Source organism: Tamandua tetradactyla, chromosome 18 (genome assembly GCF_023851605.1).
Source record: "Tamandua tetradactyla isolate mTamTet1 chromosome 18, mTamTet1.pri, whole genome shotgun sequence".
Lineage (NCBI taxonomy): Eukaryota > Metazoa > Chordata > Mammalia > Pilosa > Myrmecophagidae > Tamandua > Tamandua tetradactyla.
Window position 1 is genome coordinate 59,097,833 of NC_135344.1, and position 27,531 is coordinate 59,125,363.

Below are 27,531 nucleotides of genomic sequence, written 5' to 3' on the forward strand. Positions count from 1 at the left end.
CAGTTTGATGTTAGGAGATCTTGTTTGCTTGGTTTTTGTTTTGGGTTTTTTTTTTTTTTTCAGATGTATAATGTCAGACTCTAAGAAATAACTCTGATAAAACAAATGTAATTATAAGGGTCCTTATTAGAGGGAGGCAGGAGGACCAGAGTATCTAGAGAGAAGGTATGAGGAGGAGGCAGAGGCTGGAGCATGTGTTTTGGAGATGGAGAAAGGGGCCGCGACGTCAGGAATCCAGGTGGCCTCTTAAAGCTGAAAGAAGCAAGAAAGTGGGTTCTCTCCTAGAGCTACAGGAGAACGCAGCCTGCTGACACCTTGATTTTGGCTCAGTGAGACTAGTTTCGGACTTCTGACCTCCCAAGCTTGTAAGATAATAAATTTAAACCACTAAGTTTTTGGTAATTTGTTACAGCAGCTGTAAGAAACCAAGACAGTGGCTTAAGACAAAAAAACTGAGTGATCTGCAGAACTGTACACTTGTTCTGAGGTTAATCTGACCGTTAGCTACCAGGAAAGCAGCTATAAAGCATCTGGTGGCAGCTGCAGAGATAATTTTGGAGAGAGACCGAAAAAGGTGTAGTTGAAAGAGTATTATGTGCTTTATATTGCTGCATCAGTCATATAATCAAGCTCTTGATGACTTTTTTTCCCTTGTATTTTTACACAGATCAGAAACCCCTGGACCTTGCCCAGGGCGCTGAAATGAAGCACATGCTCACTGGTAATAAGGTATGTATTAATGTATTAAATTTGTATAAGTTTTAGAAAAACATTATAGAATGCTTCAAATATATAGCTACATTTTTAATGAAAACATGTTCTTAATAGGTCATCTACAAAGCGTTGAAACGATATGAGGGTCCTCTCTGGAAGGTAGGTTGGGATGGTTTTCAAATTATAAAACTGGAAAGAAAAATTTCAAGGTACTTATTTTTTGTTAAAAATTTTTCAGCCATTTCTTAAGTGTATATGATTTAAGCATTCTTGGATCTTAAAATTTAAGTCATTTTTGTACAACTAGACTTCATTAGGCTTCCAGTGGTTGTAGCAATTACTTTCGTTTGTATATATGATCTCATACCTTCTGGTGACCAAGTTTGTAGGGAACAGAGTGGGAGGAAAATGTATTTTTTCTCACTTCATCAGAAATTCCGGTTTTAATTTTTGTTAGGAATACTGAACCATACAAGACCTCTGAGGAAATTAATATTTGAATTGACACACAGTTTATGGAAGCTCACATGTAAAAGTCTCCTCGTTGTAAAATTTCTGTGAATTTTGGAGTTCACTTATTTTCTAGAATTAACCGTTTAGAGCACAAAATGTCTTTTGCATTTATAAACACTCCTTTAATATATTTATCTACATGTATGTTTTGTATAAAACAAATGTAGGATAAGTCTCTTTTTTTAGGAAGTTCATTCAGGACTTTGAAGGCCACAACTGGTCTATTTCCCATAAATATCCCTGAGCACTGCTGTCTGGATGATGAACTGTATTTGCCGTTGGTCTCATCCGTGTGGCATTCCGTCCTGTTGTGTTATGTTTCTGTGACTGCCTCTCATATCTAGACTCTTGTTTGATTATTTTTAATGCCCCTTGGTCTAGATGAAAGACTCGGATATAACTGTCATAACTTAATTCCTTTTTTTTTTTTTTTTTGCTTTCAGTGAACTTTTATTATTGAACTTAAAAATCTTTCTTAAATTTGCTGGCTGCTTCCCAGCTTTGTATTGGTACTTAGGAAGTTCTACTCTTGAATGCTTGCAAATGTACCAAACAAGCTTAGGAGATACAGTGAAATTGCGAATTGTGTTTATTTTTCTGCTTTTTCAATTCTTGAAGGTCCTTTTTTTTAGCCTTCAGTAAAATCAGCTGTGAGCTAATCAATGAGAAATTACAGAGAATGTAAGTCTTTCAAAATCAGTAGTTCATATAATAATTACACAAGTGTATTCACAACTTCATTACTTTTTATCAGTCAAGTGTTTGTACCCAGAAGTGTCAGCTTAGGAAATACTTTGTCATATTTCCCTTAGAGTTCAAGATTCTTTGGCTGGAGATTGTTCTGGGTTGTGTTAGAACATGGAGTCCTTTCGTGGTATAGGAAACAGTAAGTATTACAATCCTTATATTTACTAAATTTCAGTATTTCAATTTTGAAAGATTAAAATGTCTCGCTTCTCTCTCTTCCTTTTCTCTTACTAATGTAATGTTTATTTTGAAGGCTTGATGCAGTGCATCACATTTATCGCCAGGGATGCAAACATCTGACTCAGGCAGTGTGCACGGTAGGAGATGCTCCTGACCCTTTGCTGCAAGTGTGAAGTCAGTTCTGTAGGTGGTTGTTCCCGGTCATTGTAAAAGCTCAGCTCTATGGAGCGGTGTAGAAAGCACTTCTATGTGCATTTATTTCCAAAATTGTTGACAAGTGGAGCTGTGGAATCTCTGATTTTGAGAGGAAATATAATCGACTTCGATAATCTACTCATGGATGAATGATAACAAAAGCATTTATACAGAGCTTTTTAATATTTTATATGGGGGTCTGTACGTATAAGTGTGTGTGTGTGTGTGTGTGTGTATATATATATGTACACTTAACATATGTGCTTGTGTTGATAAATGGGTAATTCTTTGGTTAAAGTAGAATTTGAAGCCTGTAACAAAATCAGCATTCTTAGGTTCTTCATCCTCACATCTGTCCGTTTGTTTTGCTTTTGCCAAGCCATGGGAATAAGCGAGTTTTTCCTCTTTAGGGATTGGTGTGGGATTAGAGTCCAGATGTACTTTTGTGTTTCTTACTCCAAGTTGTTTAGGGCTGTCAGTGCACCACGGTGGTCTTTCTGTCCTTCACACACCACGTCTGCCTTTTTCAGTGGGAAGACTCCGGGGACAGGTGATATTCGCCCTGGGGAGCCTCACTGCATCACACACTCCCGCAGCCCAGTGTGGTCACACAGGCGGGCGCCACCACTGCGCTTGTACCCTTCCCTCCTTTCATGGCGGACCAGAAGGCCGGAGAACAGCTCTCCTCACCCTTCTCATCTTTTCATTTCTTCTGCTTGATGTAATCCTGGCCACCCTCTTCTGTTCCTGCTCTCAGTTAGGCTCTTCATCTCACTTACATCTTCCTTAAAACAAAAATTAAATAAATTAGTTGCTCCCTCCCCCTTCCCCCTTTAAATTTTAGCTTTAGCTTTTCAGCTTTTGTGGAATTGATTAATTCCTGCTGTTATGTCAGAACTTTTTTGTTGTTTGTTGCACCTTTTATTGTCTTGTGTAATTGTCTGCTTGAAGCCTATACTTTTGGAGCATGTAGATGTGTGGGTCTACTTCTGGATTCTCTGTTCTAGTTCATGATCTGTACGTCTGTCCTTCTGCCAGTATACCATACTGTTTGATTACCGTAGCTTTGTAGTAAGTTTGAAATTGGGAAGGAAGTATGAGGCTTCTAACTTTGGTCTTTTTCTTTTTTCAAGATCATTTTGGCTATACTATGTCCCTTGTGTTGACGTACAAATTTTAGGATCAGTTTGTCAGTTTCTGAAAAGCATCAAAAAGCCAATGGGATTTTGAGAGGCATTGTATTGAATCTGTAGATCAATTTGGGAAGTATTGCCATTTGAACAATACTCTGTCTTCCAGTCCATAAGCATGGATGTCTTTCCATTTATTTGAATCATCTTTAATTTCTCTCAGCGGTTTTGTAGTTTTCAGTGTACAAGTGTTATACTTCCTTGGTTAAGTTTATTCTAAATATTTTATTCTTTTTGTTGTTATTGTAAATGGAATATTTTTTTAATTTCATTTCCAGCTTGTTTATTGCTAGTATGTAGAAATACAGTTAATTTTTAAAAATATTGCCGCAACCTTGCTAAATTCATTTATTAGTTCTGATATACTTTTTATGGGTTCATTAGGATTTTCTATATACAAATCATATCATTTGCATAGAAATGACTGCTCTTTCCTTTTCAATCTGGATAAATTTTATTTCTTTTTCTTGCCTGACTGCCCAACCATTGCTTTTTTGGAAGAGATTTTGCTGAACTCCTCACTCACTCATCGATTATAGAAGTCCCACACAAAGACTGGATTTTTTTTCTCTCCTTTTTCCTACAGAACTTGTAGATTGACAGAAAGATCATGCACAAAATACAGAGTTCCTAGTTATAATATGTAAACTCATAGGCATAAAATATAGAATATAGGTTACCAGGATATTCAGTGAGGCTAAAGAACAGAAAAGTTGCTTAATTTAAGTTGCAGACCGTTTCAGTTGAACTTAAACATTTGCAAGTGGACAGAGGTGACGGTAGCACATTGTTAGTGAGATTACGTAACAGTGCTAATGGTGTGTGAGGGTGGTGGAAGGGGGAAGGAATTTAGAGTCATGTATGTCACCAGAAGAAAGGTTGGAGGTTAAAATGTAGGAATATACAACACAGTGAATGGACAGTGGCGAACGATGTCTGTGATTAATCACTGCAATATAAAAAATTCTTTGATCTAGAGAAAATATACAATACTCTTACAAAGAGTTAATAATAAAGGGCTATATGAGAAAAAAAATGTACCTATTGCAAGTTAATGGACTACAATTAACAGTAATATTTTAACACTTTCATCAACAGTAACAAATGTACGACATCGGTACTCTGGGTCAGTAATATAGGGAGGATTTGGGTTTTCTTTTTTCTTTTTATTTCTTTTCTGGAGTAATGAAAATGTTCTACGCTTGATTATGGGGATGTATACAAAACCATGTGATGATACTGTAAGCCAGTGATTGTATACTTCAGGTAGTTTCTATAGTGTATGAATATATCTCAATAAAGTTGCATTAAAAAATGTAGCATTCCCATATACCTGCAGCCATTTTTAATATTTTGCATTACTGTGGTGCCTTTGTTATGAATGTTAAGAGAATGTTATTTTAATGTACTATTAGCTTTGTGCTGTAGAGGCTGTGGTTTTTTTTTTTAATTTTTATTCTAGCAGTGTATATACCTCCTGAAATTTCTCCTATTAGCTACACTTGTTTATGCAGTTCAGTGGTGTTAATTACATTCGCAGTGTTGCTGTTTTGACCACTGTGGCTTTATAATAAGCTTTAAAGTCAGGAAGTCTAAGTCTTCCCACTTTATTCTTCTGTTTTAGGGTATTTTTGGTTCTTTGGGGCCCCTTTCCTTTCCAAATAAATTTGACAACTGGCTTTTCCAGTTGCAAAGTGTAGGTTATTGGAATTTTGATTCGTATTGCATTGAATCTGTAAATCAGTTTGGGTAGAATTGACATCTTAACATTTAGCCTCCTTATCAATGAGCATGGAATGTCTTTTCACCTATTTAGGTCTTCTTTGATTTCTTTTAAATTGTTTTATAGCTTTCTGTGTACAGGTCCCTTACATTTTTTTGTTAAATTTATTCCTAGATACTTGATTCTTTTAGTTGCTATTGGGAATGGAATTGTTTTCTTAATTGCCTTCTCAATTAGGTCATTACTAGTATATAGAAATATAATTGGCTTTTGTGCATTAAACTTGTATCCTGCCACTTTGCTGAATTTGTTTATTACTTCTTATAGGTTTGCTGTAGATTTCTTGGGATTTTTCAAATATAGGATCATGTCAATTGCAAAGAATGAGAGTTTTACTTCTTCCTTTCTGATTTGAATGCCTTTTCTTTCTTTTTCTTGACTCTTTGCTATAGCTAGAACTTCTAGCACAATGTTGAATAATAGTAGTGACAGTGGGCATCCTTGTCTCATTCCCTGTCTTAAGGGGAAGGCTTTCAGCTTTACTGTTGAGTATGTTGCTGGCTGTGGGTGTTTCATGTATGCCCTTTATCATCCTGAGGAAGTTTCCTACCTTTGGAAGTGTTTTTATTAGGAAAATGCTGAATTATGTTGAATGTTTTTTTCCAGCATCAATTGAGATGATCATGTGATTTTTTTGCCTTTTGATTTGTTAATGTGTGGCATTACATTGATTGATCTTCTTGTGCTGAACCACTCTTGCATGCCTGGAATAAATTCCACTTGGTCATAGTGTATGATTCCTTTAATGTGCCAGTGGATTTGATTTGCAAGTATTTTGTTGAGAATTTTTGCATCTGTATTCATTAGGGAGATTGGCCTGTAGTTTTCCTTTTTTGTAGTATCTTTATTTAGTTTTGGTGTTAGAGTGATGGTAGCTTCATTAAATCAGTTAGGTACTGTTCCTTTTTCCTCACTTTTTTGAAGGAGTTTGAGCAGGAATGGTGTTAGTTCTTGCAGTGTTTGATAAAATTCCCCTGTGAAGCCATCTGGCCCTGGGCTTTTCTTTGTAGGAAGATTTTTGATGACTGATTGAATCTCTTGTGATTGATTTGTTGAGGTCTTCTATTTCTTATTGTGTCAGTATAAGTTGTTCGTGTGTTTCTAGGAAATTGTCCGTTTCATCTAAGTTGTCTAGTTTGTTGGCATATAGCTGTTCATGGTATCCTATTATGATTTAAAAAATTTCTTCAGGGTCCATTGTAACGCCCCACCCTTCATTTTTTATTTTATTTATTTTCATCCTTTCCCTTGGCTTCTTTGTCATCCTAGCTAAGGCTCCATTGATTTTACTGATTTTCTCAAAGGACCAAGGATTTTTTATTCTATTTTTTTTTTTTTTGCTCTCCAATTAATATATTTCTGCCTTAGTCTTTGTTATTTCTCTTTTTCTACTTGCTTTATGGTTAGTTTTCTCTTCTTTCTCTAGTTCTTCCAGGTGGAAACTTAAGTCCTCAATTTTTGCTTTATCTTCTTTTTTTTTTATATCTAGGCATTTAGGGCAATAAATTTCCCTCTCAGCACTGCCTTTGCTACATCTCATAAGTTTTGATATGCTGAGTTCTCATTTTCATTTGTCTCCAGATAGTAACTGATTTTTCTTGCAGTTTCTTCTTTGACTCACTGATTATGCTGTTTAACCTTCATGTATTTGTGAAAGTTCTGGTTCTTTGGTGGTTATGATTTCCAGCTTCATTCATTGTATTAGGGAAAGTGTTTTTTTTTTTTTTTTTTTTTTTTATTTATTTTTTTTATTTTTTATTAATGGAAAAAAAAAAGATATTAACACAACATTTAGAAATCATACCATTCTACATATGCACTCAGTAATTCTTAACATCATCACATAGATGCATGATCATTGTTTCTTAGTACATTTGCATCGGTTTAGAGGAACTAGCAACACAACAGAAAAAGATATAAAATGTTAATATAAAGAAAAGAAATAAAAGTAGTAGTAATAGCAAAAAACAACAACAACAAACATATCAACAAGCAAACAAAAACAAAAAAAACCCTATAGCTCAGATGCAGCTTCATTCAGTATTTTAACATGATTACTTTACAATTAGGTATTATTGTGCTGTCCATTTTTGAGTTTTTGTTTCTAGTCCTGTTGCACAGTCTGTATCCCTTCAGCTTCAATTACCCATTATCTTACCCTGTTTCTAACTCCTGCTGAACTCTGTTACCAATGACATATTTCAAGTTTATTCTCGAATGTCCGTTCACATCAGTGGGACCATACAGTATTTGTCCTTTAGTTTTTGGCTGGATTCACTCAGCATAATATTCTCTAGGTCCATCCATGTTATTACATGGTTCATAAGTTTATCTTGTCTTAAAGCTGCATAATATTCCATCGTATGTATATACCACAGTTTGTTTAGCCACTCTTCTGTTGATGGAGATTTTGGCTGTTTCCATCTCTTTGCAATTGTAAATAACGCTGCTATAAACATTGGTGTGCAAATGTCCGTTTGTGTCTTTGCCCTTAAGTCCTTTGAGTAGATACCTAGCAATGGTATTGCTGGGTCGTATGGCAATTCTATATTCAGCTTTTTGAGGAACCGCCAAACTGCCTTCCACAGTGGTTGCATAGGGAAAGTGTTTTGAATAACTTAAATAATTTTAAATGTATTAAGACCCGTTTCATGCCCCAGCATATGTATATCCTGGAGAACATTTCGTGAGCACTATAGAAGAATATACGTCCTAGGGTTCTGAGATGTAATAAACCATGCATGTCTGTTAGGTCTAACTCTTTGTCACATTGTTTATGTTCTGTGTTTCCTTGTTGATCGTCTGTTTGGCTGTTCTGTCTATAGAAGAGAGTGGTGTGTTGAATTTCTCCCACTATTATTGTAGAAACGTCTGTCACTCCCTTCAGTTTTGCCAGTGTTTGTCTCATGTACTTTGGAGCTCTTGGTTTGCATAAACATTTATGATCATTATTTCTTCTTAATGAATTGTCCCTTTTATTAATATGTAGTGTTCTTTGTCTCTTATGACATCTTTATATTTAAAATCTGTTGTTTTTTTTTTTAACAAGGGCAGGGACTGGGAATCAAACCTGGGTCTCTGGCATGGCAGCCGAGAACTCTGCCTGCTGAGCCCTTAAAATCTGTTTTGTCTGATATTGGCATAGCTACTCCTCCTGCTTTCTTTTAGTTGCAGTTTGCATGGCGTATCTTTTTCCCGTCCTTTCACTTCAATCTATTTGTATACTTGGGTCTAAGATGACTCATATAAACAGCCTAGATGGATCATATTTCTTAATCCATTCTGCCAATCTGTCTTTTCATTGGGGAGTTTAGACCATTGACATTCAGAGTTATAACTGTAAAGGTAGTTTTTTAATCTACTATCTTATCCTTTAGTTTTTATTTATCAGATCTCTTTTTTTTCCTCTTTCTCTTTTTATCCTTTAGTTCCACTTACCAAATACTCTTCAGTTCTGTGCCTTCCTCCAGATCTCTTTCTCCTTTTTTTTCAGCCGACAGAGCTCCCTTTCATTTTTCTTGCAGGGAAAGGTCTCTTGTTAACAGATTCTCTCAGTGTTTGTTTGTCTGTGAAAATTTTACGTTCTGCCTCACTTTTGAAGGACAACTGTACTGGATATAGAATTCTTGACTGGCAGTTTTTCTCTTTCAGAATCTTTATATATCATACCACTGCCTTCTCGCCTCCATGCTGCTCGCTGTGTAGTCAGAACTTAGTTTTATGTGGCTTCCCTTCTTTGTGGTGGATCACTTTTTTCTTGCTAGTTTCAGTACTCTCTCCATCTTGTCAGCATTTGTCATACATAGTTTGTGTCTTGGAGTGGATCTATTTGAATTAATTCTATTTGAAGTTTGTTGGGCTTCTTTGATTTGCTTATTTATTTACTGAGAAGTTTTCCCCAATTGTCTCCTCAGATACTCTTCCTAGCCATTTACTTTTCTCTTCTCCTTCTGGGACACTAATGATTCTAATTATTTGTGTGCTTATTGTTGTCCATCATTTCCTTGAGCTCCAATTCAAATTTTTCCATCTTTTTTGCATTTGTTCTTTCATGCATTCAAATTTAGTTGTCCTATCTGCTAATTTGCTTATTCTTTCTTCTTCCTCTTCAAATCTGCTGTTGTGTGTTTCTAGTAAATTTTTTATTTAATTTACATGTAGCTTTTATTTCTGTAAGATTTGTTATTTTCCTACTCCTTCACTTTCTTCTTTGTGCTCTTCTAGTGTTTTCTTGATATCCTTTATATCTTTAGCCAACCCACCAAAGTTATTTAGGGGATTTGATGTACATCTTTGATCTGTTGTTCCAAATTCTGTGTGTCTACCAGGCATTTAATTATCTTGATAAGATTATTTTGAAAGTGTGTCGAAGGTCAGGAAAGCAGTTTGCCAGCTTGCACTTTCCCTGTATTCCCAGAAGGTGGCACTCTTGTGCCACCTCTTCCCCACAACTCGGCTTTTCCCCAAGGGTGGCAGCCCCCTCGGCTGGGCCCCAGCTAGGCTGCAGTCCAATCAAAGCTGTTGTTCTCTGTGTGCACTGGAAGTCACCTACTCCAGCAAGAGGAGATGGACACTGACATTTTGAGTGAGGCCTGTCTGTGGGTGTAAATGTTTCTGGTGATTCCCAGGCTCCCACATGGAAAGGCCTCGGGCTGTGGACTGAGAGTTCCCATTTCCCCAGTGAACAGCCAGCCCGGGGGTGATCTGCTTTTTGCCATCCAGGATGACCCGGGCTTCTGTTAGGGCATGGCTTGGACAGGTGGGTTGTCAATGTTTCTCACCACAACAGGGCCTGGGTCAAGTGCAAGAGGTGTGGACCAGCTCCAGCGGGCCTGGGGTAGGGTCTGGAGAGGCTCTGGTAATCCTTTTAATCCCTGCACATTCTGACGTGCCCAGCAGTTGGTCCTGTTCAGTGACTTTATCGTCCTCAGAAGCTGTTTACCTCTGAGCCCCAGCAGTATTTGACCATGAGGGACTAACATTGCAGGGTCCAGTGCCCTGACTTCATCAGCCGAAATCTGGCCCAGTGTGGGGGTGGCTGTGTCCCCCGTTCTACTTGTGGTGCAGGATTCCTCCAGTAGCCCCAGTCTGCAGTTTTCTCCCTGGAAAGAATCACGGCCTCTGGGCTGTTTCCCTCATGGGTAGAGGAAGGGCACCAGGAGCCAGGGCTGGAAACACAGTCTCTGCCCACATTTTCTCAGATTCTTTTTTTGTCATTCATCTGGGCCTTGGAGTGTCCACCCCGTCCTCCAGGTCCCCAGACAGTTGATAAGTGTAATTTCTGCCTGGCTACTTGCCTCTTTTTGGAAAGATTTTTGCAGTCCACCTCCTAGTCCTCCGTTTTGTAAAGTTCCTCTGTGCTGCCCTTTGTATTCTGCCCTCTCACACTACTTTCGTCCTGCTGGGGGTCCTCGTGGGCTGGGGTCTCTGTGTCTGGATTGGTGGGCATCTGTCTCACTGCCGTGAGAGATTTTATAGTCTGTGTCCCGGTGGGAGTGAACCCGGCTGCTGCCTCTGTGCACTTACCGAGCTGCGTGGGACTGAGTAAGGGGAGGGGAGAGGACTGGCTGGTTTGGAACAGAAATTTCCTACCTGATATTTTTCACTTTTTTTGATACAGCTTTTGTAGAACCCTTTTCCAGTCTACACCTTTCTCCAGAGTTCTGAACAAATGAGAATAGTCCTTTTTTGTTGCTGTTGAATCACCAGGGAGAGGTTTTCAGTAGCTATTTACATTGCCATGTTGATGATATCACTCCCCAGATGCATATATATATTTGTAATTGTTATGTGTTTTTATTGACTTGACCCCTCTATCGGTAGATGGTAGCTTTCTTTGTACCTTATAACTATTTTAACTTAAACTTATTTTACTTGACATTAGTATAACTACTCCAACTATCTTTTATTTTCATTTTGTTTGGTATATATTTTCCATCCTTTCACTTTCAGCCAACCTGTATCTTTAAAGCAAGTCTCTTATGTAAGCCTATAGTTTAGCCTTACTTTTTTTTTTAATCCGTTCTGCCAGTTTATGCCTTTTGATGAGAAAGTTTAATCCATTTACATTTAAAGTAGCTGCTCATTATGTAGGACTTTCTTCTGCCATTTTGCTATATAGTCTTTATAAGTCTTATACCTTTTGTCCCTCAGTTCTTCTCTTCATGTTTACTTTAATATTTATTTGATTTTTTGTAAAGTTCCGTTTTGAGTCCCCTTTCAGTTCTTTCTATATTTTTCATATATTTTCTTTGTGGTTACCATTGAGCTTAAGTTTAACATCCTAAACCTATAACAGTTATGGTTGATTTGATACCAACTTAGCTTCAGAGGCGTATACATACCCTACTCCTGTCCTCCTTTGTTGCCCCAGTTTGTTGATGTACTTCTTACAAATTATACCTTTATACATAGTATTTTCCAAACCATAGATTTATCATTACTACTTATGCATTTGACATTTAAACCTCTAAGAAGCAGAAAGTGGAGGTAAATATCAAAAAATGCAATGCAGTAGTACTGGTATTTATAATAATCCACATGGTTAACTTTACTGGAGGTCTTTCTTTCTGTCATTTTGCTCCACTGCCGAGAGTCCTTTCCTTTCAATCAGAAGAGGTTCCTTTAGCATTTCCTACAGGACAGGTCTAGTAGTGACAACCTCTCCCAGCTTTTTATCTGGGAATGTCCTAATCTCTCCCTCATTATGAATCACAGTCTCACTAGCTATGAAATCCTTTATTGGAAATTATTTTTCATTCAACACGAAGTATTTCATCTCACTGCCTTCCTGCTTCCATGTTTCTGATGAGAAATTGGAACTTAACCTTGTTGAGACTCCTCTGTACATAACACATTGCTTTTCTCCAGCATCTGTCTGAGCTCTTTCTTTGTCCTTTGCACACCATATGTCTGCACATGTTTCTTTTCCCATTTATCCTGTTCGGGATTCACTGGGCTTCTTGGATGTGCATATTCATATCTTTAGCTAAGTTTGGAATCTCTCCCATTATTCTTTATATATCCTTCTGCCTCTTTTGCTCTTTTTTCCCCTGTTTGGATTCCCATAAGGCATTTATATTAGAGACCCATAGGTCTCTTAGGGCTGTTTTTTGCTTTTTCCAATTCCTTTTTCTTTTTGGTCCTCAGGCTCTTGTCAGTTGTCTTGAGTTTAATTCTTTCTTCTGTCCAGTTTGTCATTGAAACCCTCTAGGGAATTTTTCATTTTAGTTATTGTGGTCTTCAACTCCAGTAGTTCTGTTTGGTTCCTTTAAACTTTTTCCTATCTCTGTATTCGGAATCTCATATTGTTCATTGTTTTCCTGATATGCTTTGGTTTTCTTTATTTTCCCTTATGTCTTGAGCATACTGAGAATCTTTTTTTTTTTTTGTCCAGTATGTCCACAGTTTGGTCTTCTTCATTAATGTTTTCGGGATTTTTATCCTCTTCCTTTGAATGGGCCATCATTTCCTGTTTCTTTGTATTTCTTATAGTCTTTTGTTGCCCACTGTACATTTTAATATTTTAAAGTATTAACTCTGAAATTTAGTCCCTGAGTTGTCTGTTTCTTGAGTTTGTATCTCTCTGGTGTTAAGACGAGAGATTTACTTGACTGCCAGGAGCTAACAAAACCATACAAACCCATGTGAAAATCGCTTTTCACAGTTTTAGCAAATTGATTTTGTGTTTGTCAGTGCTTCTCTTCTGAAATTAGTTCCCCTGTCAAGATGATCAGCTCAATGCAAATGCAAAGTGTAGCCTTTTCTGTCTTTTCTGAGCCTGTGTCTTGTCATGGGCTTGTGCTAGTGGTCTCAGGTAATTCCCTGTTTGCAGGTATTTCAGTTCCCCATCTGCTCCTGTGAAATAGACTCTCCCTCCCTGAGATGCCCTGTTGTAGAACTCAAAGCTGGTAATCCTTTGTCCTTGTTTTTTTTTTTTTTTTTTTTTTTAACTTAATTGTTTCTTACATTGCTTTAATTGACCCAAGCTGCCTTTCCCTGGAGGGCACATTTGGTGGGGGGTGGGATTCCAGCCCAAAGAAGTTTCCTGCTTCAATATTTCCCAGCTGGAACAAGGCCAGGGACTCTCAGTGGGAGCACAGGCTGACTCCATGCTGAGCTGTTGAGGGGTTGGAAGAGGTGCCAGAGATGGCACCAGGAGCTTCTTTTGTGGCTTTTGAAACTGCATTTTCTTGATTCAGCACTTGTCCTGTTAATCCATCTCTTTAACTGCTTTTCTTTTTTTTTTTTTTTTTTATTTTTCCTAGATTGTATTAAGAAATTAATGTAGTTTAATCACAACCAATTTACTTGCTAGGTTAGTTAAGTAACATGAAGAGGTGATAATTTTTCTTTGAAAATTACAAGTACAATCTCTATATACATGATTTTGAGAATAATTTGTTAATGTCAACATACAACTATATTCTAATACCACTATTTTAAATTTAAAGAAATGGTTCCTTACAAGACTGAAATAACCCACAGGCCATGAGGTTGGTTTTTCCTTTTTCCTTTTTTTTTTCTGTTTAAACAAATGTGCACCACGATGTTTCAACAAGTAAGGCAAACCATGAATGTGAAAGCTGTAGTTTGCAATATATCACACATCTAGAATCTAGGAGATGCAAATCACACAGAAGTGGTATTCATTCTAATTAAACAATCAGGTAACATTATGACAAGTTAGTTTGCAGCATCAAAACTGTTCATTTAAGTTTCTTTTTTCTTAATGATCAGAGGTCCCACGTTGTCTCCAGTCTCCTCATTGTGCTTTGTGTGAGAACCATCACAGAGTGGGAACTTTTTGGACCTCCAACAACGACAGTACACAGCTTTATCTCCCAAATCCTCCATGTCAAAAGCATGTACTACCTTCGGGTTGTCTTTCTGGATGTGAAGGTTTACCATAGCTTTGTTGCGATGATCTTTAACATAAAATCTTTTGTAGGCTAGATAACCAATTGCAGCTGTTCCAGCAGCAATTGTAACTGCTGCAATCCATTCAACTCGTATGCTGGAATTGGAGGTCAGACTCATTGCGTCGTTGCTTGCAAGGCGTGTGGACAGGATACTCTTTAACTGCTTTTCTTGGTCTTTAAGACTCCTCTGCTGCTTTTGCTCAAGGCAGCTTGGAACAATGGCTTCCCTCAGAGCTGGTCCCCAGTGATCTGTAGTAACCGATCAAAAGCTCTGATACCACAAACTCCGGATCTTGAGGAACCAGGTCTTTATATCCTACTCGAGCACCAGGAGCATGAACCATTGACCCTGATGCCACTGCTGCCTGCCATGATGCTGGGGAATGGGGGCATGTAGCTGCGTCGTGGAGAGTAAAATTAACTGGTATTTACCACAGTTTGCCAGCATCTTTCTCTTGCTCTTCCCTCAGTGCTCCAGAGTATTCTGTTATACTCTGAAGTTTCTAAATTGTTGATTTAGACGGTTCCTGCCAATTTTATAGCTGTTCTAGTGGAGGGACTTATTCCTGGAGCCTCCTGCTCCACCATCTTCCCACCGTCCACCATGGACTGGATTTTGACGGAGGTTGTGAAAAATGTATTTCCACCAGAAATGATAGTCTGAAAAAGTCCTGGGTTGTGTTCTGTGAGAATGGAATGGTTAATGACTATACTAACCATTTTGGTTTGCTTAAGCTTCTGCTTTATCCAGAGAACTATGAAAAAGAGAAGGAGGCTAGCTGAGTTGACATACCAGTTGATCCTTTGCCTGGCAACGCAGACCTCTCTCCCTTTGAGGAAACAATTCAAAGCCTGCGACAGAGGCTGCTAACATTTACCAGATGGCCCAGGTTTTGTGCAAATGTCCTGCTCCTGGGACTACTAATTAATGACCATTTGCCCAAAGGTCCTGCTCTTGGGACTTGTGATTAACTGACCATTTGCCCAAAGACATTCTACCCTCCATATCTACCCCATCCCTCCTCTCCACCGAGAGGCCACATAATCTGTCCCCAAACTACAATTCTGAGCAGGACTCCATTCTTAGACCACCGCACATGCATGTTGCTTTTTGCACAGTAAAAATCTTTCCTTGCTTTTACAGCAAATCCCTTGATTATGTCTTTTATCTACAGTCCCAAGTAGGCCAGTGCAGTGGAGAAAAGAAGAGTGATTGTTTTATGGGAGCTGGATTGGAAAGGAATTTGGGAGCAGATTGTTGGGATCTTAAAACACCAAAATGTGAAATCTATAGACTCTAATCTGTAGACAGTAAGGAAATATGTAGATTTTTGAAGTGGCATTTCCTTTTACAATATTTTGAAACATTTTTGTTAAATTTACTCCTGTGTGTTTTTACTGTTTGGTGGCTTTATAAACGGACTTTAAAATTTTTTCATTTTCTCATATTTTGCTTAGTATTCAGAAGTTGAACTTCTTTCTTTTCTTTCTATAATTTTTGTTCTTTTATAACTTCTTGCTATAAGTTTAATTTGCTTTCTTTTATAACTTCTTAAGGTTGACACTTAGACTATTGATTTGAGTTCTATCTTCTTTAATGCTACAGTAATTTAACACATTAATTTTTCCTTTAAGCACTGATTTAGCTGCATCCCATTAATTTTGATATATTTCATTATCATTAAGGTCAAAATATTTTTTTCTTTTCTCTTATGATTTCTTCTTTGAACCAGTAAATATTTAGAAGTGTATTGTTCAATTTCCAAATGTTTGTGTTTCCCTTGGTAACTTGGTGGTTTTGATGGCTGATTTAATTCTGTATTGGTTAGTGCGCATATTCAATATGGGTTCCATCTTCTCAAATTTATTGAGACTTGTTTGATGGCTCTGCATAATGGATTGTCTTAGTAAATGTATATCTGCACTTGAAAATAATGTGTATTCTGTTCTTATTGGGTATCCTGGTAATCCAGTTTTATTCAGACCTAGGTCTTTGCTGAATTTTGGCTGTTTCTCTTATCTCAGCTAACTGTGCTGCTGCTGAGAGAGGCATGTTAAAATCCCAGCTGTGTGTATTGCATTGTTTATTACTCCCTTTATTTTTGTCAATTTTTGTTTCATGTGTTTTGAGCATCATACATATTTGTGACTGTTGTCCTGATTAATTGGCCCTTTTATCATGATGAAATGGCCATCTTTATCTCTTGTAATACATTTTGTTTTGAAATCTATTTTGCCTGATACAACCACTTTGATCACCTCTTGCTTATTGTCTGCGTATCTCCTTTCTCCCGTTTACTTTCAGCCTGTCTCTACCTACTACTAGTCATTGTAGGTAGTTCATGTTAGTGAGACCGTAAAGTATTCATCCTTTTGTTTCTAACTTATTTCATTCAATATAACATCCTCAAGGTTCATTGACATTGTTGCATGTCATGACTTTATTATGTCTGGCCTTTGTCTCTCGTAGACAGTATAACCATTCTGAGAATTTTTGCCTTATAATGATTCTTTCCAGAATGTGTTCTACTTTCTTGTTCCTTCACGTCAGTAATTTTGAATTATTTTCTTAAATAATATTATAAATGTTAAATTATAGCTGATACATGTTATTTCCTTTGTTTTGGCTGGTCATTTTCTTGGTTGGGTTTGGATTGCATACTGAGTTTCTTGGTCCCCAGCTGTGGTTTCAAATCAGTTATCATGTGTTTATTTGAGCTGCTTTGAGTCTTTTCTGTGCATGTGTGGTTCATGGGCCAGTTAGAACTGTGAGTAGACAGATTTGGGAGATCTTCTCTGTGGCTCTTTTCTTTGTAGGATTCCCTTATTCTCATTCATATTTGTGGCTTCCATATTACTTTTGCAATTCCTGAAGGCAGAAAGACTGGGTTTTTCCACATGTACCTTTGCAGTGGTGGACTCTTCTTCCCTCCAGACTAATGCCTTGGAGATGGGAACTTGTTTGCAAAACTCCTTCTTTCCTTTCCTCCTAGAGAGTATGCTCCCCGTCATCCATCAACTTTTGTTGACATTCCAGGTCTTTTAGGTAGTTGTGTTCAGGTTTTTTTGGTCCAGGTTTCATAGTTGTTGTTTGAAAGGTGGGGTCATCTGGTGAGATTTTTTTTTCTTCTTCTCCAACATCTGTATCTTTCTGTTTTATTTTTAAACTGTTTTATTCATACACCACACAATCCATCCTAAGTGTACAATCTGTGGCTCCCAGTATAATTGCATAGTTATGCATTCACCACCACAATCTATATGAAAACATTTCTGTTTCTTCTGTACAGAAAGAAGAGGTTACAAAAAAAAAAAAAAAAAGAAACAACAAGAAGATCCTTCTCTTACTGACAATTTAGCTTTGGTATAGTGCCCTTGTTACAATTAATGAAAGAATATTACTATTTTACTGTTAACTATAGAACCTAGTTTGCATTAGTTGTATTTTTGCCATACACCATTCCATTTTAACACCTTGCAATGGTCATATTCATTTGTTCTCCTTCATGTAAAAGCTTTACATTTGTACATTTAATTACCATCAGTGTCCACGCTAGGTTTCGCTATGTTATACAGTCCCATTTTCATCCTCTGTCTTTCCTTCTGGTGTCCTACATACCCCTAGCCTTCCACTTTCAACCATACTCTTTCTCAGCTTCATTCAGTGTACCTACAATATTGTGCTACCGTTAGATAGTATGTGCTGTCCATTTCTGAATCTTTACAGTCAGTCTTGTTGAACATTCTGTACTCTTTCAGCATCAAGTGCCCAAACTCTCCCCTCTTTCTATCTCCTGATAACCCATGTTCACAACTTTAACTCTCAGTTTGGTCATTATAGGTAGTTCATGTTAGTGAGACCATATGGTATTCGTCCTTTTGTTTCTAACTTATTTCATTCAACATAACGTCCTCAGGGGTCATTGACATTGTCACATGTCATGACTTTATTATGACTTAACACCTGTATAATATTCCGTTGTATGTATGTACCACAGTTTGTGATCCTTTTGTTCGTTGATGGACATTTGGGCTGTTTCTATCTCTTGGCAGTCGTAAATAATGCTGCTATAAACATTGGTTTGCAGATGTCTGTTTAAGTCTTTCCTTTCAGTTCTTCCAAGTATATACCTACTAATAGGATTGCTGACTCATATGGCAGTTCTGTACTGAGCTTCCTGAGGAACCAACAGAGTGCCTTCCAGAACAGTTGTAACACTTTACATTCCCCACCAACAGTGGGTAAATGTACCTCTTTCTCCAAATCCTCTCCAGCACCTGTCGTTTTCTGTTTCTTGATGACTGGTGTAATAGGTGATGTTGGTTTGCATTTCCCTAATAACCAGTGAGGTAGAGCATCTTTTCATGAGCTTTTGAGCAATTTATATTTCCTATTTGGAAAAGTGTCTGTCCATGTCTTTGCCCATTTTTAAATTGCATTGTTTGTCTTATTGTTGTTGAGTTGTAGGATTTCTTTATATATTCTGGATATTAAACCCTTATCCGATAAGTGGTTTCTAAACAATGTCTCCCATTACATAGGCTAACTTTTAACTTTCCTGATGAAGTCCTTTGATATGCAAAAGTGTTCAGTTTTGAAGTCATCCCATATATCAGTTTCTTTTTCCACTGCTCATACTTTGGATGTAAGGTCTAGGAAAACAACTCCTCTCACAAAATTTATAAAATATCTCCCTATATTTTCTAATAAAAGTTTTATGGTCTTAGCTCTAATGTATAGGTCTTTGATCCATTTTGAATTAATTTTTTGTATAAGGTGTGAGATATGGGTCCTCTTTCATTCTTTTGGATATGGGTATCCAGATCTCCAAGCACCATTTGTTAAAGAAGCTGCTCTGTTCCAGTTGAGTCGACTTGACCATCTTATCAAAAACCAATTGTCCATAGATGAGAGAATCCATTTCTGAACACTCAGTTTGATTCCATTGGTCAGTATATTTATCTTTATGCCAGTACCATGCTGTTTTGACCACTGTACTTTTGTAAAATGTTTTAAAATCAGGTAGTGTGAGACCTCCCACTTCATTTTCTTTCTCAAGATATTTCTAGCTCTTCCGGGCACTCTGCCCTTCCAAATAAATTTGATAAATGGTTTTTCTGTTTCTGCAAAGTAAGTTGTTGGGATTTTAAGTGGTATTGCACTGAACCTATAAGTCAATTTGAACAGAATTGACATTTTAACTGTATGTAGTCTTCTAATCCATGAATAAATGGTATGTCCTTCCATTTGTTTATGTCTTCCTTGATTTCTTTTATGTTTTCTAGTTTTCTGTGTATAGGTCTTTTATGTCCTTGGTTAAATTTATTCCTAAGTATTTGATTCTTTTGGTTGCTCTTGTAAATGGAATTTCTTTCTGAATTTCCTATTCAGAGTGGTTGTAAGTAGTGAATACAGGCACTACTGACTTTTTTTGCCTATTGATCGTGTACCTTGCCACTTTGCTGTACTCGTTTAATAGCTCTAGCAGCTTTGCTGTGGATTTTTTGAAATCGATTGATTTTTTTAATTTTCTCAACCAGCTTTTGTTGATTTTCTCGATTGTTTTCATGTTCTCAATTTTGTTTATTTCTGCTCTAATCCTTGCCATTTCATTCCTTCTGTTTGTTTTGGGGTTAGTTTGTTGTTCTTTCTCCAGTTCCTGCAGGTTAGCCATCAGTTCCTCAATTTTTGCTCTTTCTTTTTTGATGTAGGTGTTTAGGACACTATGTTTTCCTCTCAACACTGCCTTTGCTCTATCCCATAAGTTTTGAAATATGTTGTGTTCTCATTTTTGCCTTGAGCTGTTTACTTATTTCTCTTGTAACTCTTTCTTTGACCCACTGGTTGTTTATGAGTGTGTGTTTAGCCTCCACATATTTGTGAATTTTTTGGACCTCTGCCACTTATTCATTTGCAGCTTCATTCCATTATGATCTGAGAAGATGTTTTGTATGATTTCAGTCTTTTTAAATGTATTGAGATCTACTTTGAGACCCAGCGTGGGTCTATCTTGGAGAATGATCCATGAGTACTTGAGAAAAATATACGTCCTGCTGTTGTGGAGTGCAGTGTTCTGTAAATCTCTGTTAAGTTGTATTGAATCCTCCAGCTATTATTGTAGAAGTGTCTACTTCTCCCTCAGTGTTTACCTCATGTATTTTGGGGTGCTCTGATCAGTGTATAAAATATTTATGATTGTTATGTCTTCTTGATGGATTGTCCCTTTTAGTAATCCATGGTGTCCTTCTTTATGTCTTTTAATTGTTTTACATTTGAAATTTAATTTGTCTGATATCAGTATATATATCCTCTCTCTTTTCTGGTTATTGTTTCCATTTGTAAGTCCTCTCTGTTCTCAAATTTTTATTTCAAAAACATTATTATTCATGAGTATTCTTATCCTCTTTCCCTTTCCCCCCTTTTTAATCAACTTTATCTACCACTCATTCTTCTACACTCAGTTCAAACATTGTCTATACTCAGTTCAAACAGAAAACTTGGGAGAGTGATATAAATAAGAAATTGGAGCTATTGTATTGATAGGACTTTACAGCCTAAGTGGGTGCTAACATATTTAGTAGAAAGGATAAAGATAAAGACAAATACCTAATGGACTGTCTAAGAATGTGAAAGTCAGATTGGATGTCAAAAAGCATACAACACAGATATTCCCATTGTAGTTTTTTCACTGTTTTTTTTTTAATCAGTATTTAAAGAATTTTTCAATTAGGTAACATTAAGTCATATTTGTATTTTGGAGGTTATGTGTAGATATTTTATGTGAGTAAATACTGTCTTACTGTTTTCTCTTATTCCAAGGTGAAATCTACTGATAGCTGCCTCTTCTTTATTAAATGCTTTGATGACACTATTCATAGCTTCAGAGTTCCTAAGAATAGCCTTCAACAGTCAAGAGAGGTAATTTATGTATAAAATGTAAATAACATTAAAAAGCATGAACAACATGAAGAACATAAAATTGAATATTAACGTCTTACATCTTGCTAATCAAACCATTTTATGGGGGCAATTACATGAAGCTTTGGAAATTTGATTTATTAATTAGCTATTTATCAAAATCTACCTGCAGGTATTCTTTGTTTATAAGTTGTTTTTTTTTGTTGTTGTTGTTCTCTTTTTATTCTTTGAACTCAAAGGGCTCTTACTGGTATTGAGGAAAAAAAAAGCCTATGATTATTTATTCTACCCTTAATTCATAGATGAGAAAACTGAAGACTATACATTTATACTGATTTCCTGCAGCTGGCGAGTGACAGCACCTGGGCTACCATCCAGGTGTTCTCAGGCTTGTTACAGTGTAGACTCTGCCTTCCTATGTGGTAGGTTGAGCAATAGCAGTAAGCCAGAAATTTGGGATTCACTTGACAGAAATTCATGTTAGAGTAAGTTACTGGAAAATTCATTTTCTTTTAAATCAAAGCAGTATCTGTGGATGAATCTCATTTTATGTAATCATTTTAAGTAGTTAGAAATGTCTACTTTCCAAAGTGGCTAACTTTGGAACCCTAAAGAGAACCCTAAATAGTCCAATTCGTGACCCTTGTTGTCTCAGCATTTCTAAAAACCATAAGGTATGACACTGAGTAATGCTGTAAGATAATGAGGAAGAAGTAAGACATGTATTTTTAGGCCAAAAATTTCTCACTGTGCTTTTAGGAAATTACTGTGTGTTTCAAAAACATAGTAAAAGTTAACTCATCAGGGCAGTTGTTTGTGTTAAAATTATCTGAATCATTTAATAAATAATAAAAAATGTTATAATTTGATAACAAGTTAGTAAAAATTGTGTGTCTGGATCCATTATTGTATAATAGCTTATTCAACAGGGTCAAGAATCCATGATTGTAAAGTGTAAAATTCTTCACCCATTATTTAATACTGTGATGTGTATGAGTATTAATATTAATGAATATGTAAGCTTAAAGATGATAGGTATTCTTTTAAACATAAGGGAAAGTGTTTTGCAGACATGTCTTGGTCCAGGGATCTTGATTGTTATTGCACTGGTGTTTGCCTTTATTTCTCTCTGTAACTTTTATGCTCACCAGATTGTGGTCATATCATCTCTCTGGAGCGAAAATACTTCTTCATTTGTATTCAGATCCTCGGTTTATTTCAGGACTGGCTAGAAGCAATAGAAGAGCATTCTGCCTACAGCACGCACTACTGTTCCCAGGACCAGTTGACTGATGACGAAGAGGAGGAGGGTACAGTTTCTGCTGTAGACTTGAAGGAGTCCTTAGGGGTAAATAGGAAGATGTAATTTGACCTTGGTAGCTAATTCTGTCACTCAGGTTTTACCAAGCTTTTATTTATTTTTTAATTGTGAGGTTTTGAGATTAAGATTTCTGACAATAATGGAAATAATACTGCTCTTTGTTCAGTCATATTCTATTAGTATTTATAATGTTTCTCATGCTTAATACTACCCAGTGTCTCTTATATATGCTCTGAAGATATGCTTATGTGTTTCTTTTTATATTAAAGTTTTTGGGGTGGTATAATCAGATGGTCATTCTATATGAATATTGCTGCCAGTGGGAGAGCATGCATGGCTTGACTTGCTACCCTTTATGACTTCATTGCATATTTCAGAGTTTAAATAATGCAACCATAGTGATGCTTTTCCTGGTCAGTAGTTTCCTTTAAACTGCTTGTAATCTGTAACTCATTGCCTTCAGGTAAGGTGACGCATCAGTAATGAATGGAGGAGCCCTTATCTGAAGTGACATCAATGCCTTATCTGTAGAGAAATATCAGCATATTTAATTGAAATGAAATAGGTATTTTTTTTTGCATCAATTTTATGGCTGTCCTTTTTAAATCCACCTTGTGTATAAAAGAATGAAAATTGGGTTTGTAAGAATGAAGGGATCCTCCAGTTTCAATCCAAGTAATTATGTCAGAACATATGCATTTGCCTACTAAATTTAATCCCCTTTAAAAATTAAATGAATGAGTTGCAGGATTTGAGTAGTTTTAAATCACCAACTTTAATGAAAAGTTTACTGATATCTAAGGAGTTTTATTGACTTAAGGTCCTACAAATTTATATGAGAAAAGGATTTGACTCTTTGAATTCTTAATTTATGATGGAACATGAAAGAATTTGAGTTCTGTCATATTTTGTTGAAGACATTTCGCAGGATTTTTTGACAATTGCTTTATCATTACTGCTATTTTAAATTCTAATGTGTACTATGACAACCATAAACAATTTTCAGATCAGTGAACTCTTTGCAAAGGTAGCAATATTAGAGCATCTGATCAACATTAAAACTGTTTGAATAAATAGGAAAAGTTTAAATATATATAACTAAAATTATTTCAAAACAATAAAAAAATAAAATTATGCAAACTATTTTAATTTCTAGTCAGTATTCCATAAGTGAAAAAAAATTATCTGCCTTCAATACTGTAAAGCAAATGATGAAACTGGGAAAGACTTTTCAAAATAAATCAGTCTTTTTCCCAGGATTATGATGGTTTAAGACCTTTTAATGGAAGCTACAGGTAAAATAAAAGCATAACATTCATATCATTTTTTTAAACTTTCTTGAAGTAAGATTTTTCCTTTAGCATAATTTCCAAAATTTGATATGATCAATCTAACCTGGTTTTTTTTTTCCGTTTTATTCCTTATTTGAATATTGTGTATATGTTAACTTTAAGACCATGATATTTCTGCCTTCTAGGTTTTATAGCATCTGTTTGTCAGTGCTATTTTTAAATTCTGAGGTTTTATGAGTTATAGACATATCTGTCACCAACAGAATTTGAATGCTAATTCTGTGAATCTTGACTTTGTCTCAGCTTTCGAAGGCTGGTCCAAAATAGGTAAAAATCTAAAATGAATTTTGAAATAAATTGAATTGTAGCTTGTGGTAGACTGGCTCCAGGGTATTCTAGTTCCTTGGGTAGCAAGGGAATTCTGGAGGCAGTTTCTGGACAGATCTATTCTATATATCTATAGATAATCCTAAAGGAGATCACGTACTTGGAAGACTGGAGTTCTCTTAAACCGTCTGAATTAACCACAGAAATTTTCTCTAGATGCTTGTGGGTTAAATAGGCCTGTAAGAAATGGGAAAGAATGTCCATTTTGAAAAAATAATCACGTTTTATCGTACTTTTGATTTTATTTTACCTCTCAAAAGTGAGGGCATCCAAAACCTTAAAATGCTCTTTTGGTTCTCTATTTACTGCTTACCAATTTGAGGTTGGGCCTCCAGGGAGAACACATAACACACATTCATAGAGGTTTGGGCCTCGTGGTTGTTGCCTTAATGGCAGGTTGAAAATATTTTTTCAGAAATAAAAATTGGAAGAGAAATTCAAGAAATCTAAACTCTCTGATACGACAGCCACTAACCACATGTGCCTAATTACATTTAAAGTAATTAAAATTATATTCAGTTCCTCATTTTAACTAGCCACACTTCAGGTACTCAATAGCCACATGTGGCCAGGAACTATCTTATTGGACAGAGCAGATTTAGAACATTTCCATATTGTAGAAACTTCTATTAGACATCACTTGTATAGGCCCTTAGAGACTGGGCTCTTCTAGAAAAGTGGGAGTTTTATTTGTTGAGGATGTCTTGATTCTATAGAATCTGAGCTTTATCTCTGTTAGAAGTAGTGAGTAGTTGGTGCTAAATTTTAACCAGATGAGAAAGTAATATAAAACTAAGATATAGTCCTATTATGGTATATTAGAGTGGCTAGAGGGAAGTACCTAAAAAGTAAATAAATCAATAAAAAAGATAAAACAGTAAATGATTTCTAATGAAAATGAGTGTGCAGTAAGATGTCTGTACATCCATAGACTAGATACAGAAATAATAATACAAGAATGAGAAAGATTTATGTACATATTGATATATTTATGATATATAGTTAAACGAAAAGGGCAAAGTGTAACACAGTTTATGTAATATGCTGCTACTTTGGTGGGAACAAAAGTGGAAATTCTTGGTAGTTGTTGCTTTGGAGCTGGAAAAGAGGGAATTTGAAATAAAGGATCTAAGCCTGACAGGTAGGTATGCAAGTACTTGCTCTGTACTTGCTTCATTTAAAAATTTATTTAATTTGCTAAATTCATATTTCAAAGTAGAGCATTAAGAAAAATTACAAAGTAGGGCCATAATAATTATCAGATGCCAAAAAGAATAAATGCTCTGGGGTTGATTTAGATTCAGGGAAGATAGAATACGGGATTACCCTCGAGGTGGGTTCGGCTGAGTTAGGAAGAATTGGAGATGAGCTCCGGGACACCAGTATTCCCAGTAGTGGCTATTTTCCTCAGAGCAAAGTTATCAGTGTTTTATGCTTTGTTATTTTAAAAGTTTAAATCAATATTATTGAGGTGTAATTTTCATCCAATAAAATGAATTTGTAGTTGTATGTGCTTTGACAAACATGTATGCCCTGTGCAGCCTGTTTCTGTGATGATATAGAGCTTTGTGTGTGTGTGTGCTGTATGGTGGAGGTCACATTTCCTTCTCTTTCCACGTGACTATCCTGTGATTGCAGCACCATTTGTTGGAAAATTTTTTGGGGGGGATGGGGGAGTGCATGTGCTGGGAATTGAACCCAGGTCTCCCATGTGGCAGCTGAGAATTCTACCACTGAACTGCACCCCCTGGATCTTTATCACCCCCAAAAGTTCCCTTGGGCCCTTTCCCAGGAAATGCCCTGCACCTCCATCTCAGGCAACCACTGATCTGCTTTCTGTCCTTGTAGAGCAGTTTGCCTGTTCTAGAATTTCTTGTAAATGGAATAATGTTCTGTATGCCCTGTGTGTCTGGCTTCTCCACTCATTATAATATTGTATGTATCACTGGTTTGTTCCTTTTTATTGCCAAGTACTATTCTGTTGTATGGGTGAACCTGTATGTTTATCCATTATCTGTTGATAGATAGACTATCTGCTTCTGCTCTTGATTAACCAACTGCGGATTATCCATAGCAAATACACTATAATTACTTGCCTTTCTCCTACCCCATCCCCTGCTCTTGAGCCATCCAGCCCTTCCATTCATATTTCAAAGCTGCCCTTCCCTGTAGGTTAGGGATCATTAGGTAATTTAACATCAGCCTAAACCAAACAGAGCCAACAGCTGCCCTCTGAGTGGACAGTAGGGGTCCTGTGTCCTCCGCAGGGCTCCTCTGATCCCCTGCATGCCTCGGATCCTCTGGCCTCGTGTCTGCGAGTTTGATCCTTGTACTTGTGTGCTTCTCCCAGACAACTTGGGTTTAAGGTCCTGACAAGATTGAGGTATTCAAACATTGTTTGTAGTGGGATCCCTTTTATGTAGAATATATGAATTAAAATGGTAGCAAAAAGAGCCCTAACTTAACACACAGCATAGAAGTCAAGAATGCGACATCATGCTAGGTACTTGCAAAGAACTGATAATCGTTATTTTTCATAAATAACTTTTTATATTTTCATAGTATAGCCAGTGCCATAGCAAACTGGAGAATGTACTAAACTTCATTAATATGCCATTTCTATTTTTAATATCAAATACATGGCACTAAATTGTTTAGAAAACATACTTTGTACCCAATTTTAAAACAGTATGTATAGATTGAATCTTCCCCAGCTGTCTTGTTTCATACATTTTAAAATGAGTAAATCATCTGTCAAGAAGCTTATTTTAGTAACTGTCAGATAAATTTGCTAAGGAAAGGTCAGTGTGATGTAAGTATTTAAAGATGATGCTGTGGAGAGTGTTTCCTATCTTTGATTATAACCTCAGGAACTATTGTTTATTTCAGATTCAAAATCTGAAAATGAAACCATTGCTTACTTTTACAAGTGAAGCTAATTTTCACCATAGAAGGGAAAAGAGAAAAGGAGAGTGTTGAATTACATATGGGCAGGAGTATTAAATATGTATATGACGACAATGATGCTTTTCTATTAATAAATTATGAGTGATACATTTGGTCATGGTGCATGTTTTTAGAGCCTTTAGATTAACATTTTCCTTGCTTTTAACCTCTATTTGCAGGATTTGTCTTTAAAAAGTGTTCAGCCTACCATTTCCTTTCCTGTGATATTTTTAATTATATAGAACAGGAATCTTCCCCCTCCACAAAAAAAGTAAATTAAATTTTTATTTTTGGGGGGCTCATAAAACAAAAAGTGTAATAACAGATTTTAAAGAGAAGTTGCCTGTTAACTAATGTGGCACCATGAATAATTCTACTGTGGTCGAGTTGAGCTTCGTTAGCACTAAAACATTTATAGGATGG

General features: G+C 36.4%; 2 protein-coding genes across 9 annotated transcripts in view; one reads left to right on the forward strand and one right to left on the reverse strand.

Annotated features, from left to right (window-relative positions):
* OSBPL1A (oxysterol binding protein like 1A) overlaps positions 1-27,531 on the forward strand; it is a 264,203-nt gene that overhangs the window by 80,608 nt on the left and 156,064 nt on the right. For 4 of the 8 annotated variants that reach the window (XM_077135758.1, XM_077135756.1, XM_077135757.1 and 1 more), the window contains 6 exons: positions 668-729; positions 829-873; positions 2,040-2,113; positions 2,228-2,291; positions 21,064-21,162; positions 22,385-22,510. In XM_077135758.1, the coding sequence (XP_076991873.1) occupies positions 668-729; positions 829-873; positions 2,040-2,113; positions 2,228-2,291; positions 21,064-21,162; positions 22,385-22,510 (470 nt within the window). Of the gene's footprint in view, positions 1-667; positions 730-828; positions 874-2,039; positions 2,114-2,227; positions 2,292-21,063; positions 21,163-22,384; positions 22,511-22,713; positions 23,049-27,531 lie in introns of those variants that run through there. The other 4 variants (XM_077135759.1, XM_077135763.1, XM_077135762.1 and 1 more) reach the window with 4 other exon arrangements.
* On the reverse strand, positions 13,823-14,391 carry LOC143662231 (CDGSH iron-sulfur domain-containing protein 1). Its single transcript, XM_077135786.1, has one exon. It carries the CDS (start codon positions 14,359-14,361, stop codon positions 14,035-14,037), a length of 327 nt encoding a protein of 108 aa, XP_076991901.1. The 5' UTR covers positions 14,362-14,391; the 3' UTR covers positions 13,823-14,034.